Source organism: Perca fluviatilis, chromosome 15 (assembly GCF_010015445.1).
Source record: "Perca fluviatilis chromosome 15, GENO_Pfluv_1.0, whole genome shotgun sequence".
Classification (NCBI taxonomy): domain Eukaryota; kingdom Metazoa; phylum Chordata; class Actinopteri; order Perciformes; family Percidae; genus Perca; species Perca fluviatilis.
This window is the reverse complement of record NC_053126.1, coordinates 4,272,835-4,293,504: the sequence shown is the minus strand read 5'-3', so window position 1 is coordinate 4,293,504 and position 20,670 is coordinate 4,272,835. Positions and strand designations below refer to the sequence as shown.

The 20,670-nt window shown below is 41.5% G+C and overlaps 1 protein-coding gene across 5 annotated transcripts in view; it reads left to right on the top strand.

The window, feature by feature from the left end:
* LOC120574358 (myosin-10) overlaps window positions 1-20,670 on the top strand; it is an 87,827-nt gene that overhangs the window by 10,155 nt on the left and 57,002 nt on the right. For all 5 annotated transcript variants that reach the window (XM_039824650.1, XM_039824648.1, XM_039824647.1 and 2 more), the window contains one exon: window positions 2,931-3,087. In XM_039824650.1, coding sequence (XP_039680584.1) covers window positions 2,931-3,087 — 157 coding nt within the window. The remainder of the gene's footprint in view (window positions 1-2,930; window positions 3,088-20,670) is intronic.

Genomic DNA, 20,670 nt, shown 5'->3' with positions numbered 1-20,670 from the left:
CGTATCTGACGATATCCGATACTGATCCGATACCGTTGTTGAATTAATAATAGACTGTATACCTTCCTTCCACCATGTGGAAGAGACTAAAGGCACCAGACTTTCCTAACTAAGACTAAATAACATAGATTTAATGTACTGAATTCTTATTTATTTGTTATTTAAAAAACAATTGTGCATTCAAATCGAAAATTGAATGTAATCAAACTTCTTGAAATAAATTTAAATAAATAAAATGTAGCAGTATAGTGTATTGGTCAAACATACAGTAGTAATCAAACAGTTACCAAACTTTTTTATGGATGTGCTTGATTCAATTGGTAGTATTGTACTTTGTAGTACTACCACCACCCCTCGAAACATTTACTCTGCAGACATTACAACCAGCCGACCAACTAGTTGGCGTGGCCAGCGTGAAATGTCTCCACACAGCCGACTCTTTGGCTCGCTCCATGTTGCTTAACTCAACTCTATACTAGCATGCGACACACGTGCTGCTGACGAATGACGTAGGATGTGCTGCGACAGAGGAAAAAACTAAAAACAAAACTGGATCCGTGGATCTGTTAATTTTTCCGATCCCCAATCCAGCTATTTTGTCAATATTGGGGCTGATATCCAATCTTAATATTGGATCGGTGCACCCCTAATTCAAATGTGTATTTTTTATAAACGTGTTGGCTAACGTTAGCTAATCTCGCCCTTCTTGCCTTGGCCTACCCGCATGTGAAAACAAAATGCTTTTGTCGCGTCATGTCTGATGAACAATAAAGTTAGCGAGAGTGAGCCATACAAGACATTGTGAGAGCTACGGTAGAGAGACTGTAACGTTAGTGGGTGGGATTGATAGGCTGCGGCTGGGAAGGAAGGATAAAACTGACATCCACCAGTCAAAATGCTTATGTTATCATTTATTAGCTCGTTCTTGTTTCCTAACTGCGGCGTGAGTTATAGGAACTCAGCTGGGAGCTTCATGGAGACAGCTAACGTTAATGTTGCGTTCATGTGCACCTGGTTAAAATAATGGTGCTTTCAATTGCACTTCGTTAACTTTGAGAAACTCAAACTGTTGTTGTAAAGTACCCTTCTGCCATCTAGTGGCTCTTATTGTGGCATTGCCGTCACTGCTGAAAAGAAAATGTTTAAATGGAAATGGAAAATTGAATCGAATTGTGACCTTAAAGGGGAACTATGCAGTTTTTTTAGCTTAATTTACCTTAACTGAACAGCTTCGGAGTCATTGGAATGGTTATATGACTTTTTCTGAATTGGATGGTGGTCGTCTCGCTCCCCCCTAGCGCCTGTGAGCTGAAAAACCACCCTTGGCCTCAGAGTCAGGTAGGATCGCGTGATATCAGGTCTCTCGCGATGTAACAAATTGCTTCACGGCACTGCACACATACGCACATTCAGGAACCGGCTAACAAGGTAGCGATGGAGTTTTTCACACTATCGTCATGGCTGAGCCGGATAAAAAGAAGCCGAAAGCATTGTCGGAGGAACAGAGAAAGAGGAAACGGCAGACTAACCAGAGAGGAGTCAGACACAAGTAAACATAGGAGCTGCCAAATATCTATTCTGAAGCTGTAGGGGGAGCTCTATACAGAAACCTGTGAGCAAAAAGCGAAGAAATGGCCAAAACTGCATAGCGCCCCTTTAAAATCGAAAGTGAAATTGAATCGTGGACTTGGAGAATCGTGGCACCCCTTGTAAGTAGGGATGGGCATTTGCGTAGGCCCCTAGGATAAGCCTAACATGCCAGTGATGAAAGTCATACTACTGGTAAGCAGCTCTGTGTCGTCTATAGGGGGAATGCAAAGCCCCTATAGCATCTGCAGAATGAGACAGAGACATTGCCCCACAAGGGCCTCTCACTCATTCCTGGCCGCATGGCTGCCTCCTGGTCGATTCAGCCCACAGCAAAACCGAGTAGTGTTTATACACACACACACACACACACACCCACATACACACACCCACATACACACACACACTCTCTTGGGAGAAAATCTCCTGGCTAATTACTCAGCCGAATGCAACACCACAAGTCAGAAAGTAGGCTTGCAGTGAGTGAAAGCTATTTGCTGCAACATGAGTCTTTATAATATTCATACACTCTTTGTTCACGTTGTGCAGTGCAGTGTTTCATTTGAACTGTGGAACACTCTGCCTATTGAAATCAAACACACCACATCTTTAGCATCTTTTAAATCCCTTCTTTAAAGTTTAATTTATAGGAAAGTGTTTATGAATATTTAATATGTTGTTGGGTTTTATCATCCCCCAACCAGCCTTGCCCAATAAAACAATTTCTCGGGTGTTTTATGTTTTATGATACCTCTGTTTTTAGTGTTTTCTTTCATTGTTGTCATTGTTGTTTTTATTATGTTGTTCTTGCTTTCTATCTGCTGTTTTTTTTCTGAAAAGCACTTTGTAACCACGATAAGAAAAGTGCTATAGAAATAAAGTTGATCATAATTATATTATTACAAGGCCTCTCAGGGGATTTGTTGCTGCACATGAGACATGAGTCTGTTCAGTGTTTCATTTGATCTGTCTGTCTCTCTATCAGTCTGCTCTGTATCTATCACGGTGTTGCGTGCCCTGCTATGATGATGTAAGCTCCTAAAAAGTAGTTAATGACAGGTCTCGCTGTACTGATAGAATGCAGGCTTGATGATCAGACAGCTAGAAACATGCATGCTCCTTTGTAGTGTTTTCTCTTTATATCCACTTCACTTTCTACCTAGAGAGAATGTATTTTGCCTCTTTCGAGCAGGATTTTAAAAAAAATGGCATATTTCCGATGTTTTTTTATATTTCTTGAATATAAAGGGATTCTGACGTTAAGCTGCAGTCTCTCTGTGTTTCGTACTGTTTATTGATTTCCCATGTTTGTCTTGTCTTGTGTTTTGTATGTTTAATTACAGACGTACTCTGGCCTGTTCTGTGTGGTCATCAACCCCTACAAGAACCTGCCCATCTATTCAGAGAACATCATTGAGATGTACAGAGGGAAGAAGAGGCACGAGATGCCTCCACACATCTACGCCATCTCTGAGTCAGCATACCGCTGCATGCTTCAAGGTATGACAGACAGTTGTTCTCCCTCTAACGCACTTTGATCTATATCTTTTGATTCATAAAGCTCCACACGATTATTATTGGTCTTCATAGCCAAGTTTATGAAATTCTCAATTGTCAGAATCCTGACTTTTTTCTCAGAATTCTGACTTTTTTTTAGAGTCTAAATTTTTTTTTTTATAATTAAAATTTAAAATCTCAGAAAAGTCAATTTTTTTAAGTTGAAAAAAAAAAGAGTCACAATGCTAAGATTAAAGTCATTAAGTCTTTAAACTCAGAACTCAATACATTTTTTTTTAATTTTTTTTTTACATGTGGCCCTAATCCTCTTCCGTAGTTTCACAATGCTACTTGTAGAATTAATGTCAAGTCATTGCTGTGTGTCCTGCTCAGTAGCAGGGAGTTTAGCTCACTTTGCTGGCAGCATGGGGTTTGGCTGCATAGCCCAGGAGATTAGTGTGTGAAGAAAGTGTGTAAAGTGTGTGAAAGGTCACAAGGTCAGGGAGGATGTGACATCATTGATTATGCCTGGGAGGGTTGTGGCCATGGATGCATTACAAGACCTGGACGCAACGTTAATGGCCGAGCCCCGTGTATCCCTGTGAGAGTTGCTCAGTGGCGCATCTGCCGAAACGTGTCCAAGCTTCCGGGTTTCCTTCCGTCATATGTGACCACTGAATATGCGTTTGTTGGTGCCTGGACTTTTTTCGCCACTTTTTTTTCTCGGCTTGGCTAAACACCGTAGCTGTATCCCTTCTAGCCACAGCCGTCTGAGAGGTCTGCTGTCATTGAAGGGGGTCAAGTACAAGGCTAACCATCTGGCAGGTTGTGTCATTTGGTTAATTGGTAATTGCATGAGGCCGGTGCATGACACCATTCGTTAACACTGTACACACTGGACAAAGGATTTAGGATTGAAGCTGCGTATTTGTTCATACGCAGCTTGTTTTCAGTATTATTGGTGAGTATGGTATGCTCATTTTTTTTTTTTTATGTTTTTCTTTCTGGCTCTGCCTCCTGTCATTTCTCCAAAGCTTTTTTTTATATATTTATAAACCACTGTAACTTTTTTCCAAGCACGCAAGTTCAAATTCCAGTTCAATTCATAGCAATGTCATTATTTAATAAGGATAGATTTGTCCAGCCCTACATCCTTGTTTTGTGTTTGCTCACAAAAAAACATATGCGGAGAAATACTCTTAAAAGCTTTGTTTGTTTAGTTTGAAAATCATAGACTATATACTATATTTTCCTTGTGGATTTGTTATAATTCATTGTGGTGGCCTATATTTGGTTCCTGCAGTATATCAGCAGAGCAGAGCTGGACAACAGCCTCTCTCTGTGTTTCAGATAAGAGTAACGTGTTCTATAAACTCCTAATAGTGTGGGTGGTGAGAGCTGATGCCCGGTGACAAAGGGATTTATAGAGAAAGAGAGAGAGAAGCAAACAGAGATGAGAAAAGAGATGAGGAGGCAAAGAGAGAAGGCAGCGTCAACCACTGTCAGTCTTCAGTTTGTCATTAACTGTAGCCGCTGCACTGAAGATGTAGAGTTGTCTTCATCCTGCACACACACTGCTGAGCTGGTCCATGTCCTGCAGCTGTTGCAGACTCGAATGTAGCCTGTTTGCCGTTTACTGCGATTAACAATTTAATTGTCTCTTTCAGTCAAATTTAAAAATGTATTTATTTTTATGTAGGCCTATTACTTTTTTTAACCCTCCTGTTGTCCTCGGGTCAAATTTGACCAAAATTTGGGTTTCTTTCAACCAAATTGTCAAAAAATAACATGGATGGTTCCATACAACCATTGCTCTTCCCAAGTCAAATAAAAGATCAGCTCACTACTTTAATCAAATTTGTGTGTTTTATTCAATTTTATAGCATTTGGAGAATGTTTTTTATAAAAGAACGTCGAAAATAGTGACAAAAATGTCGGAAATAGTTTCAAAAATGTGGGGAAAAAACAAACATAAAAACATTTTTAAAATGCAGGAAAAATGTGACAAAAACATCGGTAAGAAGTGACAAAAAAACGTATAAAAAACTTTGGGGAAAAGCGACAGAAGTGTCGAAAAAGACGACCACAACGTAAATTTTGACCCAGAAAAATTAAAAGTTGCACGGTCGTCGGGAAGACAACACAAGGGTTAAACAAATGATAGTTTTGAATGAATCCCAGGATATATCTTATGTTTATATCACTGTTATGTGACCCAGATAATGCATCACAAATACACAGCCTATGAAGTAAATCACGCCTCTTTATTATCATAAAAACATTGTATTTTTTTCTTAAAATGAACATAAAGCTGACAATTACCATCAACAGCCATTCACTTAGGACCTTAGCTAGTGTTAGCAATTAATTGCGGTTAAACAAAGAAATGCGATTATGTAAAAAAAAATGTGATTAGACAATTATGTAATAATTGTTACAGGCCTAAGCCCATGTCAAGTCATCCAACCTGATGAAGGGTAGATATCCTAAAACGTTTGAGGGGAATAAAGTATATTGTGGAAGGGTTGTGCAACTTGTTTTGATGGACTTGTGTTCAAGCTTACAATAGTGTGCACTAGAGCTGCAACGATTAATCGATTTTGATAATTTAGTTTGACTTGGAGGGAATGACATCTGGCTGTAGATGTTTTACCTGATGTGTTTAGTATTCTGGTTGACTCTGAGGGATTTGCTGTTTCAGTTGTTTTATGTTCTTAGTGTTTTTGTGTATTTTGTATTGGCATGTATGTGTGGTTGTACTGCTGCCTGCCTTGGCCAGGACACTCTTGAAAAAGAGATTTTTAATCTCAACGAGTTTCTTCCTGGTTAAATAAAGGTTAAATAAAAAAAAAAAAATAATAATAATTGATTAATCGGCTTGAGTCATTTTTTATGAAAAGAAGTAAAAAAAATGATCTGATTCCAGCTTGTTAAATGTGAATATTTTGTAGTTTCTATACTCCTCTGTGACAGTAAACTGAATATATTTGAGTTGTGGACAAAACAAAATGTTTGAGGACGGCGTCTTGGGCTTTGGGAAACACTGATCGACATGTTTCACCATTTTCTGACATCTTATAGACCAACCAACTAATGGGAATAAAAAATAAATAAAATAAAATAAAAAAGTCATAATCGACAATAAAAAAATAATCATTAGTTTCTAGTCCCTAGTCTGCCCCTCGCTGTGTGTATCAAAAAAAAATCAAGATTTGAACATGTTTACAAGTAAAGACCAGGGCTGCACAATTAATCGCAATTTTATCAAAATTGCAATATGAACTAGTGCAATATCCAAATTGCAGGGGGGCGCAATATTTGTTAAAGGCAAAATATGTGTCAAACCATTCTAAAATAAAGTATTGTGGTGCTGCAGAGACGTCCCGGCCTACAAATCCTATCCTACAGACTAAAGGAAAAATCTTTGTTTGGTACAGATCCTCGCAAAAAATAACACTTCAATAATTTTTTTTTTAAATATATTTTTCAGTGAGAATAATCATACAAAACTGATCATTCCCTCCAATATCGTGAAGCATATCGCAATCGCAATATCCTTCAAAATCATTGCAATTAGATATTTTCCTAATATCGTGCAGCCCTAGTAAAGACCTACAAGAAATAGGACTGAGACCCACTTTGGCTCTGACTAGTTGTTTTTGAAGAAGAACCGCTGTGATAAGCAGAACCTTTATCCCAGTCTATCAGTGTTTAGACAGCCTTAGCCTCTCTGCTGTGTGCCATCACTGTCAGACGGTGAAACGACAGCATTAGTTTCTCCCTTTTGTTTCTCCTGGATGTTGTTTCCCATCTAAATGATTTGATTCTTTAAATAGCTTGTTTGCCAATATTCCCCTTAGCTTTTAGTTTCTGTTCGTCCCAACATCCTTCAGTCTTGATGTGATATTTTCTCTGATTGTCTGGTTGGCCTCCGCAGCTGTGAAGCTCCAGGGTTTGTGTGTCTGACTGATGTGCTGGAGGCTCCCTGTCATTACATGCCCTCAGGTTGTGTTCTGGGCTCTGATGTCAGCTGGCTGGGTCTCCACACAGCTGAGACTTTGACTGGAGGACCAGAGCGTGGACCACATGTCACATAGTACATAGATTTTCATAGTTTGGTTCGGGACCTTAAAGTGTGTCTCATGTGAAGATAAGAGCCCGAAATGTCTGGGAAACTATATTTGTTAAGTATCATATGGTGTAGGGCTGTGCAAAATTGAATCGCAATTATTATTTTGGCCTCTTAGGGATCACAAAAAACAGAAAAATCAAGAAAAACTATTATTTTGCACATTACGTTTTACAAGTAAAGTCTTATTTTGTCTTGTGTTCTGAATGAAAAAAAAAAGTTCAAATGGGAAAAGTATTAAGGGAAATTTCACAGTTCAAGATCACTGTTTTTTTAATTCAATTAATCATGTTAATTATTTGTGATTTCAATATTAACCAAAATATTCATGATTATGATTTTTTCCATAATCAAGCAGTCCTAATATAGTGCTAATGTTGCCCAAACCGTCTTAAAGTTGTCCTGAATCATCCAAGTGAGGCCGACTGCGGCCTGCAAGACCCTTCAAGTTACGCCCCCTTCCAGCTGTGATTGGCTAGTACTCGTTACCTCGACGCATCCTTGTGATTGGATGCTATGCGGAATTGCATCATTTTAGCTATGTTAGCTATCTAGCTTAGCTTGCTAAGTCCTCCATGCTTTCATGCTACACAGGTTACAGAAAATGAGCTGGACAAAGCTCAACTGTAACAAGACTGTGAATTCAGTTTTACTCATTTAGCGGTTGGCTAGTTAGCTAGTTAGCTTTTTCAGCCATGCTTTCATGCTACACTGGGTACATTACTTTTTTGTGCGTTCTTGTGTTTAAGTGTGTTTTCATGGTGTTTTTATTTTTATTATATCATTGTTTAGCCGCCAACACATTGTGGCGACACCATGCGGAGTTCTCCCTGTCCCTCCCATGTCTGGCTGTGATCACAGACAGGCTTGTTCAGAGAAAGAAATGCTAAAATCAGGGGAAGCTAATCCACAGTAGAGTTTAGATTCTCTGCCCAAGCCCGAGCCCGAACATGACCCACGGGCCGGGTTGGGCCGATATTTTCTGCCGCTATTCTCGGGCCGGGCCCTTGATCAAGCATTTGTGCTTTTTTAATCATTTATTTATTAGCCTAATTGGGTGGGGAGAAGGCTATGCCTCTCCAGCTTCTCCCGTACCTCTGGGTGTATGTCCTGCACTGACTAGAGTGTGAGGTAAACTGGGCTACATCGTGTCTCCGCCCTCTGCAGCACTGTTGTCGGCCAGTGTGTCGGCATGCAGACCGTGGCGAAGGACAGTATTAATTAGGTGATCGAGACAAGAAAGTCTCCTATATGGTTCCAGGGCTTTGATTATGTTGCTGCCTTGATCTGTTAGCCACACTATTCGGCTGAGGGAGCTATGGTCGAGATTTCTTTTACATTTCTTTATTCGGATCCATTTGTGATCCATTCTAGCCTGACAAGCCAGACCCACATCAAGATGTTGGGTCTGGGAACTCCCCATTGGCAGGGCTCAATGCGAGGGGTGGGATAAACGGTTGTCTTTTAAATTCCCTCTGCACGCAATAGGATAGCGCTACAACCAACCAGAGCAACGAAGAAGGTAGCGAAGCTAGTAGGGCTGCTCCCTCTTAGTCGATTAGTCGACTAATCGGTCGTTTTGGTCTTTGTCAACTTAGATTTCGATTAGTCACATTTTATGCTTCTTTTTTTTTCACGCTGAATGACTTATTTCCAAGAAACGTACGATCACATCTCTGGTAAACACAAGAATTAAAGTGGTGCTTTTGCATGACTCCTTGCGGAGAAACTCAGATTTACAGATCTGTCGATTAAATCAACTAATCGATTAGTCGATACAATTGAATGAGTGTTAGTCGACTAAGAATTTCTTCAATCGAGCACAGCCCTAGAAGCTAGTTGATAGATTAAACTCTTGCTGTATCTGGTCGGCAAAACTCCGAACACATCTTCCTTTTTTAAGAATAATTTCTGTGCCATACTTTTCTCAAAGAAAAGCTTAATTCCAAGTCTTCCAGAAGACCGCTGTTCCCAGCAGCAGCAGTCATAAGCCCGCCCACCGACTCTATACACGATGTGATTGGCCTGACTAGAGTTTGGTTTTTCCTGCTCGCAAGTCAACGGAGAGTGCCTAGACCCCTTTTTTTGCTGCCACTACGATCTAGATTTCTAGGCTAGATCCATTCCATTCTGAATAAACAAACATCGCAGTTTACATGCTTCGTCCTTGTTGTATTATTCATAATAAGATAATTGACCGATTTCTGCAGTTCAAACAACTCAGAATTGTAGTTGAGAACGTCACTTATAACGGCCCACGTATTAAAAAATTGTCGGGTTTAGATCGGATCAGATTTTTTAAGCTCTAATCCACAGTAACATGGAGATGTTTCTGTTCAGAGGTCTGGACACAGACTCGTAGCAGTCTTGCCCGACAATATCGTTTTGACGATCTCGTGTGGTTTGGACAACTTCAAGTTGCGCCTCCTTACTTACAGTCTGCAGACAGACCCTTCTCCAATCATCGCTAAATCTGGCTTTACTCAGAGGCACAAACATACAAAGAATCTTACACACACACTCCTCCCATCCTATTATCACCATTCAAGATGTTTGTCTGGATATAGGACACCTCTCTTGTGCCACCATTCTTTTCCCTGACCCCCTTTTCCTTGTCGGCGGTGTTCATTCTTTCGGACTGCTGTCCCTCACAAGGGGCCGGGGGGGGCAGAGCAGCCAGTGGAATGAGGTCACCACTGTCCCAGCTTTCCATACCATGCTGTGCTAAATTCCACAAGCTGAGTCACCATCAAGTTGTCGCAGTCGTCCGAGCGTCACCATGGGTACCTGTGTGTGTATCTGTGTGTGTGCGACCAAAATAACCCTCCCCTGGGATCTCAAATAGAGGTGTCACTTGGTGAGTGACAGTGTTTTAGGCGGAAGCAATGAGGGACGTTTGTGTGTCTTATTGACTGAATCTCCTTCAGTTTGTTTAGCACTGTTGCAGTCAAGACCACCTTAACCTAGACGAAATCATCACCAAGACCAGAGTGTATCGGGATCGAGACAAGCCCAAGACTTTGAGGGGTTGAGACCGAGTCTAGACCAAGACTAGACCAGTGCGAGTCCACACATGCCACGATAAAAAAGTGGAAAAGGCAAACCAAAGGCACTCCTCAAATTGATCTGAAAGATCCACCTTCCCATAAAAAACATCCACAGAAAACAAGTTCTTCTTCTTCTTCATTCACCTCTTTTACTGCCATAGGTTTATCATGAGAATCCTGTTCAGTGTCTTTTAACTCTCCAAAGCTGTTGCTAACTATTTAGGATCTCCTACCGTTTTTTTGTTGCTTTCTTTCTTCTCTCAGAGAGTAGAGCAGCTGGCCTCTCTCATTTCCACCCTTTTCTTTGCTTTACTTACTTGTTTGTTCAGTCTCCTCGGTCTCTCTTTTTCTTTCTTTTTAACCCGAATGTTCTGGCTTGGAAGACACTGAAGAGGAAAATTCCCCCCACATCCTTGACGGCATTTTGGTCGCCTTTCACTTAACATGAAAAATACAAACCGCAGCCCTGCTGGAAGCTTTGTGGGGGCTCAGTTTGCTTTGTTCTTTCCTTCTCCTCCTTTGATCGGGAAACACAGGAGGACAAGTGTGAGGAATGTCCACCTTCTCATCACTCCTCCACGTCAGGATACAGCCAGGGTTGCCATGGTTAAGCTTCTGTTTAACTGACAACAGTGTGTCCTCATTTTCTCCTATTTCACCCCTCAACCAGCTAGACCACAAGGCTTTAGTTGCTGGCAGATTTCTAGATTCCCTGCGTCCGTGTGTACGCTTTTGTGTTTTTACCAGTTTTCATTCATCCCCCCCCCCCTCTCATTTCATTAGTTAGTTGTCTGTTTCTGGCTCATGCTGTTGTTTCTCAGGAAAACAGATGAGGCAGATTTACGCTCAGGTGGCACAGTTGTGTTACTGTATCTGAGCTTACTCAAGAAACCACATGGCCTCATCAGGGCTGGTCATTATATTCTGAGCTGAATGCCACAGATAGCTTCACACATACCACATATACTGTATAGCAGCAGAGCTCTCTTCAAAAGCTTCAACCACGACAAACATTATGCGTATGTTTGTACACTTTTCCAACAGGCAAGGCAACATTTAATTAACAGAATTTGGTTTGCAGCTTGGCAAAGATAGATTGGAAAAGCACATACTACAGTGGGATTTCTTTAGATCAGTGCCCAGTCTGTGGCCGGGTTGGCTCACTGAGTAGAGCAGGCGCACATATATTTAGAGGTTTATGCCTCGACGGCAGAGGTCCAGGGTTTGACTCCAACCTGTGACGATTTTCTGCATGTCTTCCCCTCTCTCTCCCCTTTCTCACCTGTCCTATCCATTAAAGGTGGAAAAGCCCAAAAAATGAGTAGTGCACAGTCTTGCAACTCCACCCTATGGTCTAGGTTATGGAGCAACACAGATGGCACTGTAGGCACAACATGTTGAAAAATGTCTGAATAAAGACAAAGCAAAGCCACTTATTTCTCACAGAAGGGTGAGGTGTGATATGTGGATAGCATCATTTTCTGACATTGCTGCTTAAGCGCTGTTCATTTCAGGTCTGTGGTTGTTACAAGTGTGAGAAGGATGAATGTAAGTCCACATTCATGCACATCTTTCACACAGAAAACATGAACTACTGTGTGTTTCAGGTGTAGAGCGCTAAACTGAGCTCTCACCAACATGCTCATTTAGCAACACTGCTTATTTGTGCTTCATACCTAATTACAATAATACAATACACAGAACACATTTTGATTGGAATGTGATTGGATCGGCCAGACCACATCTGGAGGTGGTCTTGCGTGCGCTGTGATCGGATCTCAGCCAAGCATAAATGCAATCTGTACTGTTTGACCACATACTTGAAAATGGGCTAAATAGTGGGTTATGAACAGGAAGAGGAGCCACATTTGGATTTAATTGCTGCAGTGTGTGCAGGCTGGCCTCCCCTCAATACACTGGCACCTTTAACTGGTCAATGCTGTCGCACGGTTTTCCCTAACATTACCCCACCGTTTTGGGCACCATCTAAGCCGAATGAATGTAAAATCAATGTGAGCATGTGAGTTATATAGTTAAATGTAAACATTTTGTGTTGATATACTTATGGGGTGCAAATTGCATTTGCTCCACAGCAAACAGGTCCTTCATCTGGTGTGGATATCATCAAACAAGACCTGTAGGTGTAAATACACAGCATTTTTTATAGCATTCATTTAACCTTTTTCGGAAATAATACTCTTTATCTATGAAGAGACCTTAGACTAAAAATAAGGGAGAGACATAGGCAATCCTGCAGTGTTAGGAGCTATTTCACTAAGAATACTTTTCAGTCAGAGCAGTAAAACCCACAGAAAAGGTGTAATGGTTGTAAATGACTAGACATACTCAAATAACATAAACACACCTGCAGAAAGAGACACATTCTGTATTTGTGTCCAGTAACCATCATGAATCCTGCCTTATATGAACTACAGATACTCCTAGATATGAAATGTATCTCATCCAGCAGAGCAAGAAGAGGATATATGACACAACAGTCAGAGAAGTGGAAAATGTCTTGGAATACAGAAACGAGAGGGAGGGCCAAGCTGGGAGAGACGAGAGGAGGAGGAGAGAGAGAGAGGAGGGAATGTTGAAGGCCTTAATATTGAAGGGGATAGTGGGGGGAAAGGGCTAAGCTATGATAAAAGAGGGCAGACCCATACAGACACAATCAACAGGATTGGTAGTAGAGATTTATGAATAAAGAAGAGAGAGTAGGGAGCAACAAGGGAGTCAGGCAAAAGCAAGATGGGGCAGAAGGGACAGAGTTATGGGGGGAGCGGAGCAGAGGGTACAGGGGAAAGGCAGAGGGGGCGGCCAGCATTGTGCCTCACAATGGGGGCTTTGTGCAGACTGAAGGGGGCTGGGACCAGGGTGCTGTGTGTGTGTGTGTGTGTGTGTGTGTGTGTGTGTGTGTGTGTGTGTGTGTGTGTGTGTGTGTGTGTGTGTGTGTGCGTGCGTCCGCGCAGATGGGGAGGCCTGAAACTACAGAGCTCTTCCCTGGGAAATGAGGCTTCTTGTTGGGACAGTAAAGGCTGGTGAAGGGCACACCCCAGGGCCTGAGTGACAAGACAGGTGTGGAGTGTGTGTGTGTGTGTGTGTGTGTGTGTGTGTGTGTGTGTGTGTGTGTGTGTGTGTGTGTGTGTGTGTGTGTGTGTGTGTGTGTGTGTGTGTGTGTGTGTGTGTGTGCATGCGCGCGCGGTGTACTGGCTACATGTTCAAGAGATGACTTTCAGACAAATGGGGGAAGCCTGTTAAAACATGCTTGCATGAGTGTACTGCAAACACACTCTTGTCTTACACACACGGGCAGATGTGTCTTTAATGGCAGACAGCTGGGGAGTTCAAGCACGATAAAATCATATTTCTGTTAGGGGGGTCATACATCAGGTCTGATTTATGCTTTCGTTCCTCTCCACATGTTCACGCAGACACTTTTCCTACCTAACCTGGACAGGCCCACAGTTGGGAAAGCTGTCGTGTGTTAGTATTCTTGCATATGTATGTGACTATTTTATGGAAAGAACCTGGAATCTTGGCTTTTTAAAATATTTTTATCCTCAGTTGACACATTCTTTTTAGATATTACAGGTTGATGGATTTCAGAGGCTTGGCTGAAATCACAGAATAAGTATGAATGTTTAGAAGACTAAATCACCTACAACTTTTGCATCCGAGTATTGTATTTATTCCAAGACCTAAAGGTGAAACGCCAGGTTAGCCAGGCCCACAGGTTAGCCACAGTCCACCTGTATATAAGCTAATCCATTTTACTTTGAGTGTGTTTAGGGCTGCAACTAATGATTATTTTTATTGTTGATTAATCTGTGGATCATTTTCTCGATAAAGTGTTTCCCAAAGCCCAAGATGACGCCTTCAAATGTCTTGTTTTGTCCACAACCTCAAAGATATTCAGTTTACTGTCACAGAGGCGAGAAGAAACTAGAAGATATTCACATTTAACAAGCTGGGAATCACAGAATTTCAAACCGATTAATCAATTATCAAAACTGTTGCCGATTCATTAAATAGTTGACAACTAATCGATTCGTCTTTGCAGCTGTATGTGTGTTCCCTCAATAGTCAACACTCTTAGCTGCCATAGCCGGAGGCGTGCGTCTGTGTGAGTGTCACAGACGGTCGTGTAACCGAGAGAGGTTGTGGTGAGATGATTTAAGGTAGAGAGCCTCTGTCATGTACTAAACTCGTTCTTGGATAGTGTTGTCAGGAGAGACGCATAGCATCGATGCCAGAAGCCTCAGCACGACGGATAGGGTTACCTGAGTGATGCTGTCACACCCCCCTCACTGACACCCACACTGTTCCAAGCCACTGCAGGCCGTGGACAAAAGCAGCTAGCTGCACAGCTGTGTGTCGCACTGACTGGCTTGCTTTATCCACACCGTCACTCTGTTTAATGAGCGACCGATGACATATGTGTATTTATTAATCTGTTAACTGACACATTCACAAAAGTCTGGCGCTTATCCAAGAGTGCAAATCATATCACTTTTTATGCCTAGCAGTAGACGGAGGCATTATGTTTTTGGCTGGACGGTCTGAACATACTTCCACAACTTAAAGATATTCAGTTTACTGTCACAGAGGAGTGAAGAAAATATTCACATTTAAGAAACTGGAATCAGAGAATTTTGACTTTTTCCATAAAACATGACTCAAACCGATTAATCGATTATTGAAATAGTTGGCAATTAATTTAATAGTTGACAACTAATGGCAGCTCTACTGGACAGACATGGGATGTAAACTGCAACTTGACTGATTGGCGAAGACATACAACCGCAAGGGAGGGGTAATTCTAGTTTACATTGTTTCACCTCTTCTATGGCTGCTGGGGTGACCTAGTCTCACCCTTGTATTAGTCATAAACACTCTCGTAACCTTTTATCCATTTTTCCATTTAGTGTATTATTTTTATATTCTCATACACAGCCACACAGTCTCACACTGATACAGTTTCCCCTCTGTGCCTGGAACCCTGCTCCCCCTTGTGTGTCTGGATTCCTGTGGGGCTACCGAGCTTAGCGCTGTGATATTAGAGGTGCCAGCATAAACACACAGGCATACACCCGAAAAACAGCCTTGTCCTGTTGGATTATTGCAGCCTAGCCCATCACAAAGAACCACTGTGGACCAAACGAGCCACCCGACGGCTTGCCATCTGCAATCGATTACATTGCCAAATACTTTCTGCCATATCTCCCGCAACTGCTTTCTCTCTCCTTTCATTGGCCTAAAGGCAACACCCAACAGCACAGGGCTAATTTTACACTCTTGGTAAGCATGCTTTTGTGCAGCACTTGCACTCTGTTAGCATAAACAAAGCTGTGCATGTGTAGGACTTATAGTGCAAGATATCCACTAAATATCTATATCTAAGGGGATAACCCAAGCCCCAACTTAGGATGTAACGATACCCTCACACACGATATGACATTGTACTGATGCCACACGATTCATGCTTTTAAGTTCACCATACGATTTTCTAAACAAAAGAAATTTAACAGAATGAGCAATTTCATTTTCAATTACATTTTATTATAGTATCAAATCATAACAAGAGTTATCTCAAGACACTTTACAGATAGAGTAGGTCTAGACCACACTCTATAATTTACAAAGACCCAACAATTCCAGTAGCCTGGTCCTACCAGACTCTGGTACATTTCATCTGTCCAGAGAGTCTGGCCACTCTCCATTGACAAGTGTTAACTTCCTTGAAGGCGGGGACTCTGTTGAAGATTAAAACTATTGGATCTGCCCAGAGCCACTCTGGATCTGCCGTAACCAATCGCTAACCTTTGGTCGTGACGTTTGTCATGCGCATGTGAATCAAGAGGGGAGACCAACAACAACTATCGGCTTATATTTAGCATTAGCATCGCTAGCGTTAGCCTTAGCCAACTCCTTCACCGCTAACAGAGCGAGCTGGAAAATCTAACTTTTCCCGAACCCCGTGGGGAGGAGGCCACGACATCGTGGCCACCAACACAACTCAGCAAAGATTTTCATCTTCCTAGCGCACATCCTTAACGTCATCTTTCTCAGCCACTCCCTCTGTTCGCTGATTGGACCGCCAAATATTTGGCCGGAGAAAACCCAAGAGTATACCGCAAACCCAGACGCAGTACTGAAGGAAAATGAAAATTGAGTGGAAGTACGTAGGAGGGCGGAGCCAGGCTACAATTTCCAGTAATTTCCAGACAAATGACTGAAAGGTTACTTTATTTATATAAACTGTGCAAAACAACAGACGTGTACTCATATAAAAAATGCAACTGAAATTGTATTTTATCTTAAATAAGAAAAATGAAATAAAAGATTAATGATTCGATTTTTTTTTTTTTTTTTTTAAATCTCTTCAAATAAAAACTAAAAAGACATAGTGAGGTCTGAAGTCAAATAAGTGAAATCAAAAGTAGATAACGCCCTAGGCCGTTTAGAAATTCTCAACCGGTTGTAATCTTTACACATTTATATCCATTTTTACCTGATTCACGATGCATCGCTACATCCCTAACCCCAACCTAAGTGTGTCAAATCTATCACTGACCATTCAGCAGCAGTAGTGATAATATGTATTATATTTCCATGGGACCCTTAGCAAGTAATCCTTGTTGACAATGACAGGCATGGGGAATGGATGGACATGATAAGCTGTGACAGCAGCAGGCGATCTGGGAATTCTCCATGATGCTGTTTCCAGGCAGACGTAATAAAAAGTAGAAAACCAGAGTGAAGTTCTGCTACTTCCTCCACATTCTATATGTATGTACTGTGTGTGTGTGTGTGTATATATATATATATATATATACAGTTCTGCTCTTAAGTTTACATTCCCATGCTAAACTTGTCTAAAAAGAGGAATAAAAAAACCTCTTTTGGAAATTGATCTCAAAGCCTTAATTAAAACAAATGAGGAAAAATACGACCTTTTAAGGACACCAATTTTCTTTGTAAATGAATAATGTATCGTAAATAAATAAATGTTCTTCCTTAAAATACAGGGGGCATAAGTATACACACCCCTATGTTAAATTCCCATAGAGGCAGGCAGATTGTTATTTTTAAAGGCCAGTTATTTCATGGATCCAGGATACTATGCATCCTGATAAAGTTCCCTTGGCCTTTGGAATTAAAATAGACCCACATCATCACATACCCTTCACCATACCTAGAGATTGGCTTGGGCTACTTTCCATAAGCTCATCTCTCAATGCAAATCAAACCAGCTATTAGGCTAACTGAAATAAAACCATGCCATATATATATATATTGGAAAACATTAAAATTTTTCCAACAGGGGAGATCATATATTTCATGTAACAAGTTGATGACATACATGCACAAATCTTCTTGCTGCTGCACACAGGCACTCACTCTGGATCATAGCATGTGGCACCCTGTGCAGTAGTAAAATACTGCCTTGGCTCACACATGAAGGAAGAGAGATTCATTACCTTTGGTCTTTTGACAAAATCCTGAATTTCTCATTTGGATCCTTATCTGGAAACTTTTCAAAACTGCGATGAACTCAGACGTAGAGCTGCAAAGATTCATCGATTAGTTGTCAACTATTAAAATGAATCGCCAACTATAGAAGTAGAAATTCTCTGATTGCAGCTTCTTAAATGTGAATATCTTTGAGTTGTGGACAAAATGAGACATTCAAGGACGTCATCTTGGGCTTTTGGGGAAACACGGATTGACATTTTTCACAATTTTCTGACATTTTATAGACCAAACAACTAATCAATTAATCAACATTTAAAATAATTGTTAGTTGCAGCCCTACTGAGATGAACCACAGAGAAAGTACAAGCATTGTAACAGAAAATAAAAAGATAATGAAACCAGACACCCTCTGTTAGGAATGTTTTTCTGCATGATGATAGGTTAGATAGTTAAAGACGACAGAATTGCGTTTAATTCGGAGCAATTATTGCTAATGAGTTTATGACTGGAATGTGATTAAAGTTTGTTGAGCCAAGCTAAAGAACAATGGTCTGAATAGTGACAGAGAACATCAGAAGCAGTGAATAAACCCCACACCTCCTCTCTATTGTGGGGAAATGAGAGCACAAGTGTGTCTGTGTGTTTGTGTGTTCGGCTATTTTGAAGCTGCTGGTACATTGTCTGGCTTGACCGCTGTGCTCAGTGAACCAAAAGATAGATTACCACTCACTGTTGCCATGTCTCTCCCTCTCCTGCATGTGTAGTACTCAGCATAGGGCTGCTCGATTATGGCAAAAATTATAATCGGTCTGGATCATAGATGGCTTGTGTCATGTGGACGCGCCAACAGTTTTGTTGTCATTACTTAGAATTCCTCATGGGGGCGGCAGAAACTACGCACTGTAGCTTTAAGTTTAAAGTTTCAGTTTTATTAAATAATTGTTAAAGCATTTAAACAAACTTTTGGGTCGGAGTTTGTAACATTCCAAATTGTTAATTTTGACTAAAACATTTTCATTTTCACTGTACAGTAAATGCGTATCGGTTCCATTATCGGTATTGGCCTTGATAAACCAGTATTGGTCGACCCCTAGTTTGTATGCAGTCTATTGACTGCCTCTTGCTCTCTGTCGCTTACATGTGTGCCTCTTCTCTTCATCTACAGCAAGCCCAAGCTACAAATAGTTCAACCATTCAAACTGCATTAAACCGTCTCTCGCTCCCACCCACACCAGATGTTATGGTCCCACTCTCTTACTCCCGACTGGGAAGTTGAGCCGTGGATTCCCATTCCACCGTCAACACTCCTATGTTTCTGTGTCTGCTATGCTGCCATGTAGCTGGCACATAACCTTCAGGGCAACAGACAGTTAATGCATGGGAATAAACATATTACATTTCAAAGAGTCTTCTAATTAACCAAAGAATGTTTACCACACCAGCCCAGCACCTCTCCGTGAGAAACACGTGGGACCCGGTCCTCTACATCTCTCTCTCTCTCTCTCTCTCTCTCTCTCTTTTTCTCTGAATCGCTCAATCTATCTCGATACCCCTCTTTTCCCCCCGTACCAGACTTTTCTCATTTCACCCCTGCGTCAGAAGCATTTGAAAAATGTGCTTTGTGGGATTTGAAAAGGGAAAGACTCCAAAAGCCTGTCTGAATGCTCTCTGTAGAGTACAGCTCAGCCAAACACAAGCCCAAACACAAGCCCACAGGACATGGGGCTGAGAAGCTGAATTTAACACGCAAGAGACTCTAACTTCCATGTGTTTTTTATAAATATGTTGTGTACCCTGTTAAATTCCATTGATCTTACCAAAGTCAGCCATCATCAACTTGCAAGTTAAACATTGAACGTCCCATATTGTAAAAAGTGAGATTTCTATCTCTGTTTATGATTATAAAGCAGGTCGAGGTGCCCTAGAAATACTGTGAAAGCATCAAAAACACTCAACGTACAGAGAAATGCACACAGTCCGTATTCAGAAACTGTGCCTTTCAACGAGAACCCACTCTCATATCTCTCCGTAAATTTACCGGACATTTCTTTTTTTTTTTGGGTTGAATCCATTTTTCTTGGCTTCAAACAAATTGCAGTTGGTGTGCTCACGTGGGTGGCGAAGCTGAGAGTTGTGTTTGATAAGGATCAGGCGATGCAGTAACGTTTTGTTATGAAATCACGCTGTGTTTCGCCAATAAAACCATTTTATGCATGTCAAGTTTTTTCCCCCTGTTTCACTTTTATATGTTACGTGTTGATCCAATCACAACAACAGCTAACAAAGTTTTCCCCGCTGGTTCCTGTGGTCTGAAAGGGGCGAGAGAAAGAGGTGGAGTGAGAGACAAACAGGAGAGGTTAACATGCATCAAGAGAGGAAGCTCAAGGTGTCAAGAATGACAACAGCTTCCTCTCTGCCTTTTGTGTGTGTGTGTGTGTGTGTGTGTGTGTGTGTGTGTGTGTGTGTGTGTGTGTGTGTGTGTGTGTGTTGGATCTTCTCTCTACCCTCACACACTCACTCAGGTGGTCCCTCACACACTGCTGTCATTTCACAAAGGGTGGGGAAATGCACTAACACGTGGTGATGATGATGATGACAGTCTATTCCGGCCTGTGATCTCAGCTGCCAACTGCCATTGCTATCCCGAAACTGAATCAGAAGTACTGAAACACACTTAGGATTTCATCTGCAAGTATGTCAGTGGGTGACATGATGTTATTTATAGCTGCAAAGCTCCCCATATCTGTTTTCTGTTTTCCTGACTCGAATGTGGCACCATGATCTTTCCCTCCTGCTATCTCCATTTTCCCTTTTCATTCCCCTATCTGGTCCCTTCCCACCACACCCCTCTCGCCTTGTCTGGCCGGCCACATCCCTAAACTGTCCTGCCCATGCCCTGGAAAGTATTCACGTGTGCCAGATGTACAGGGG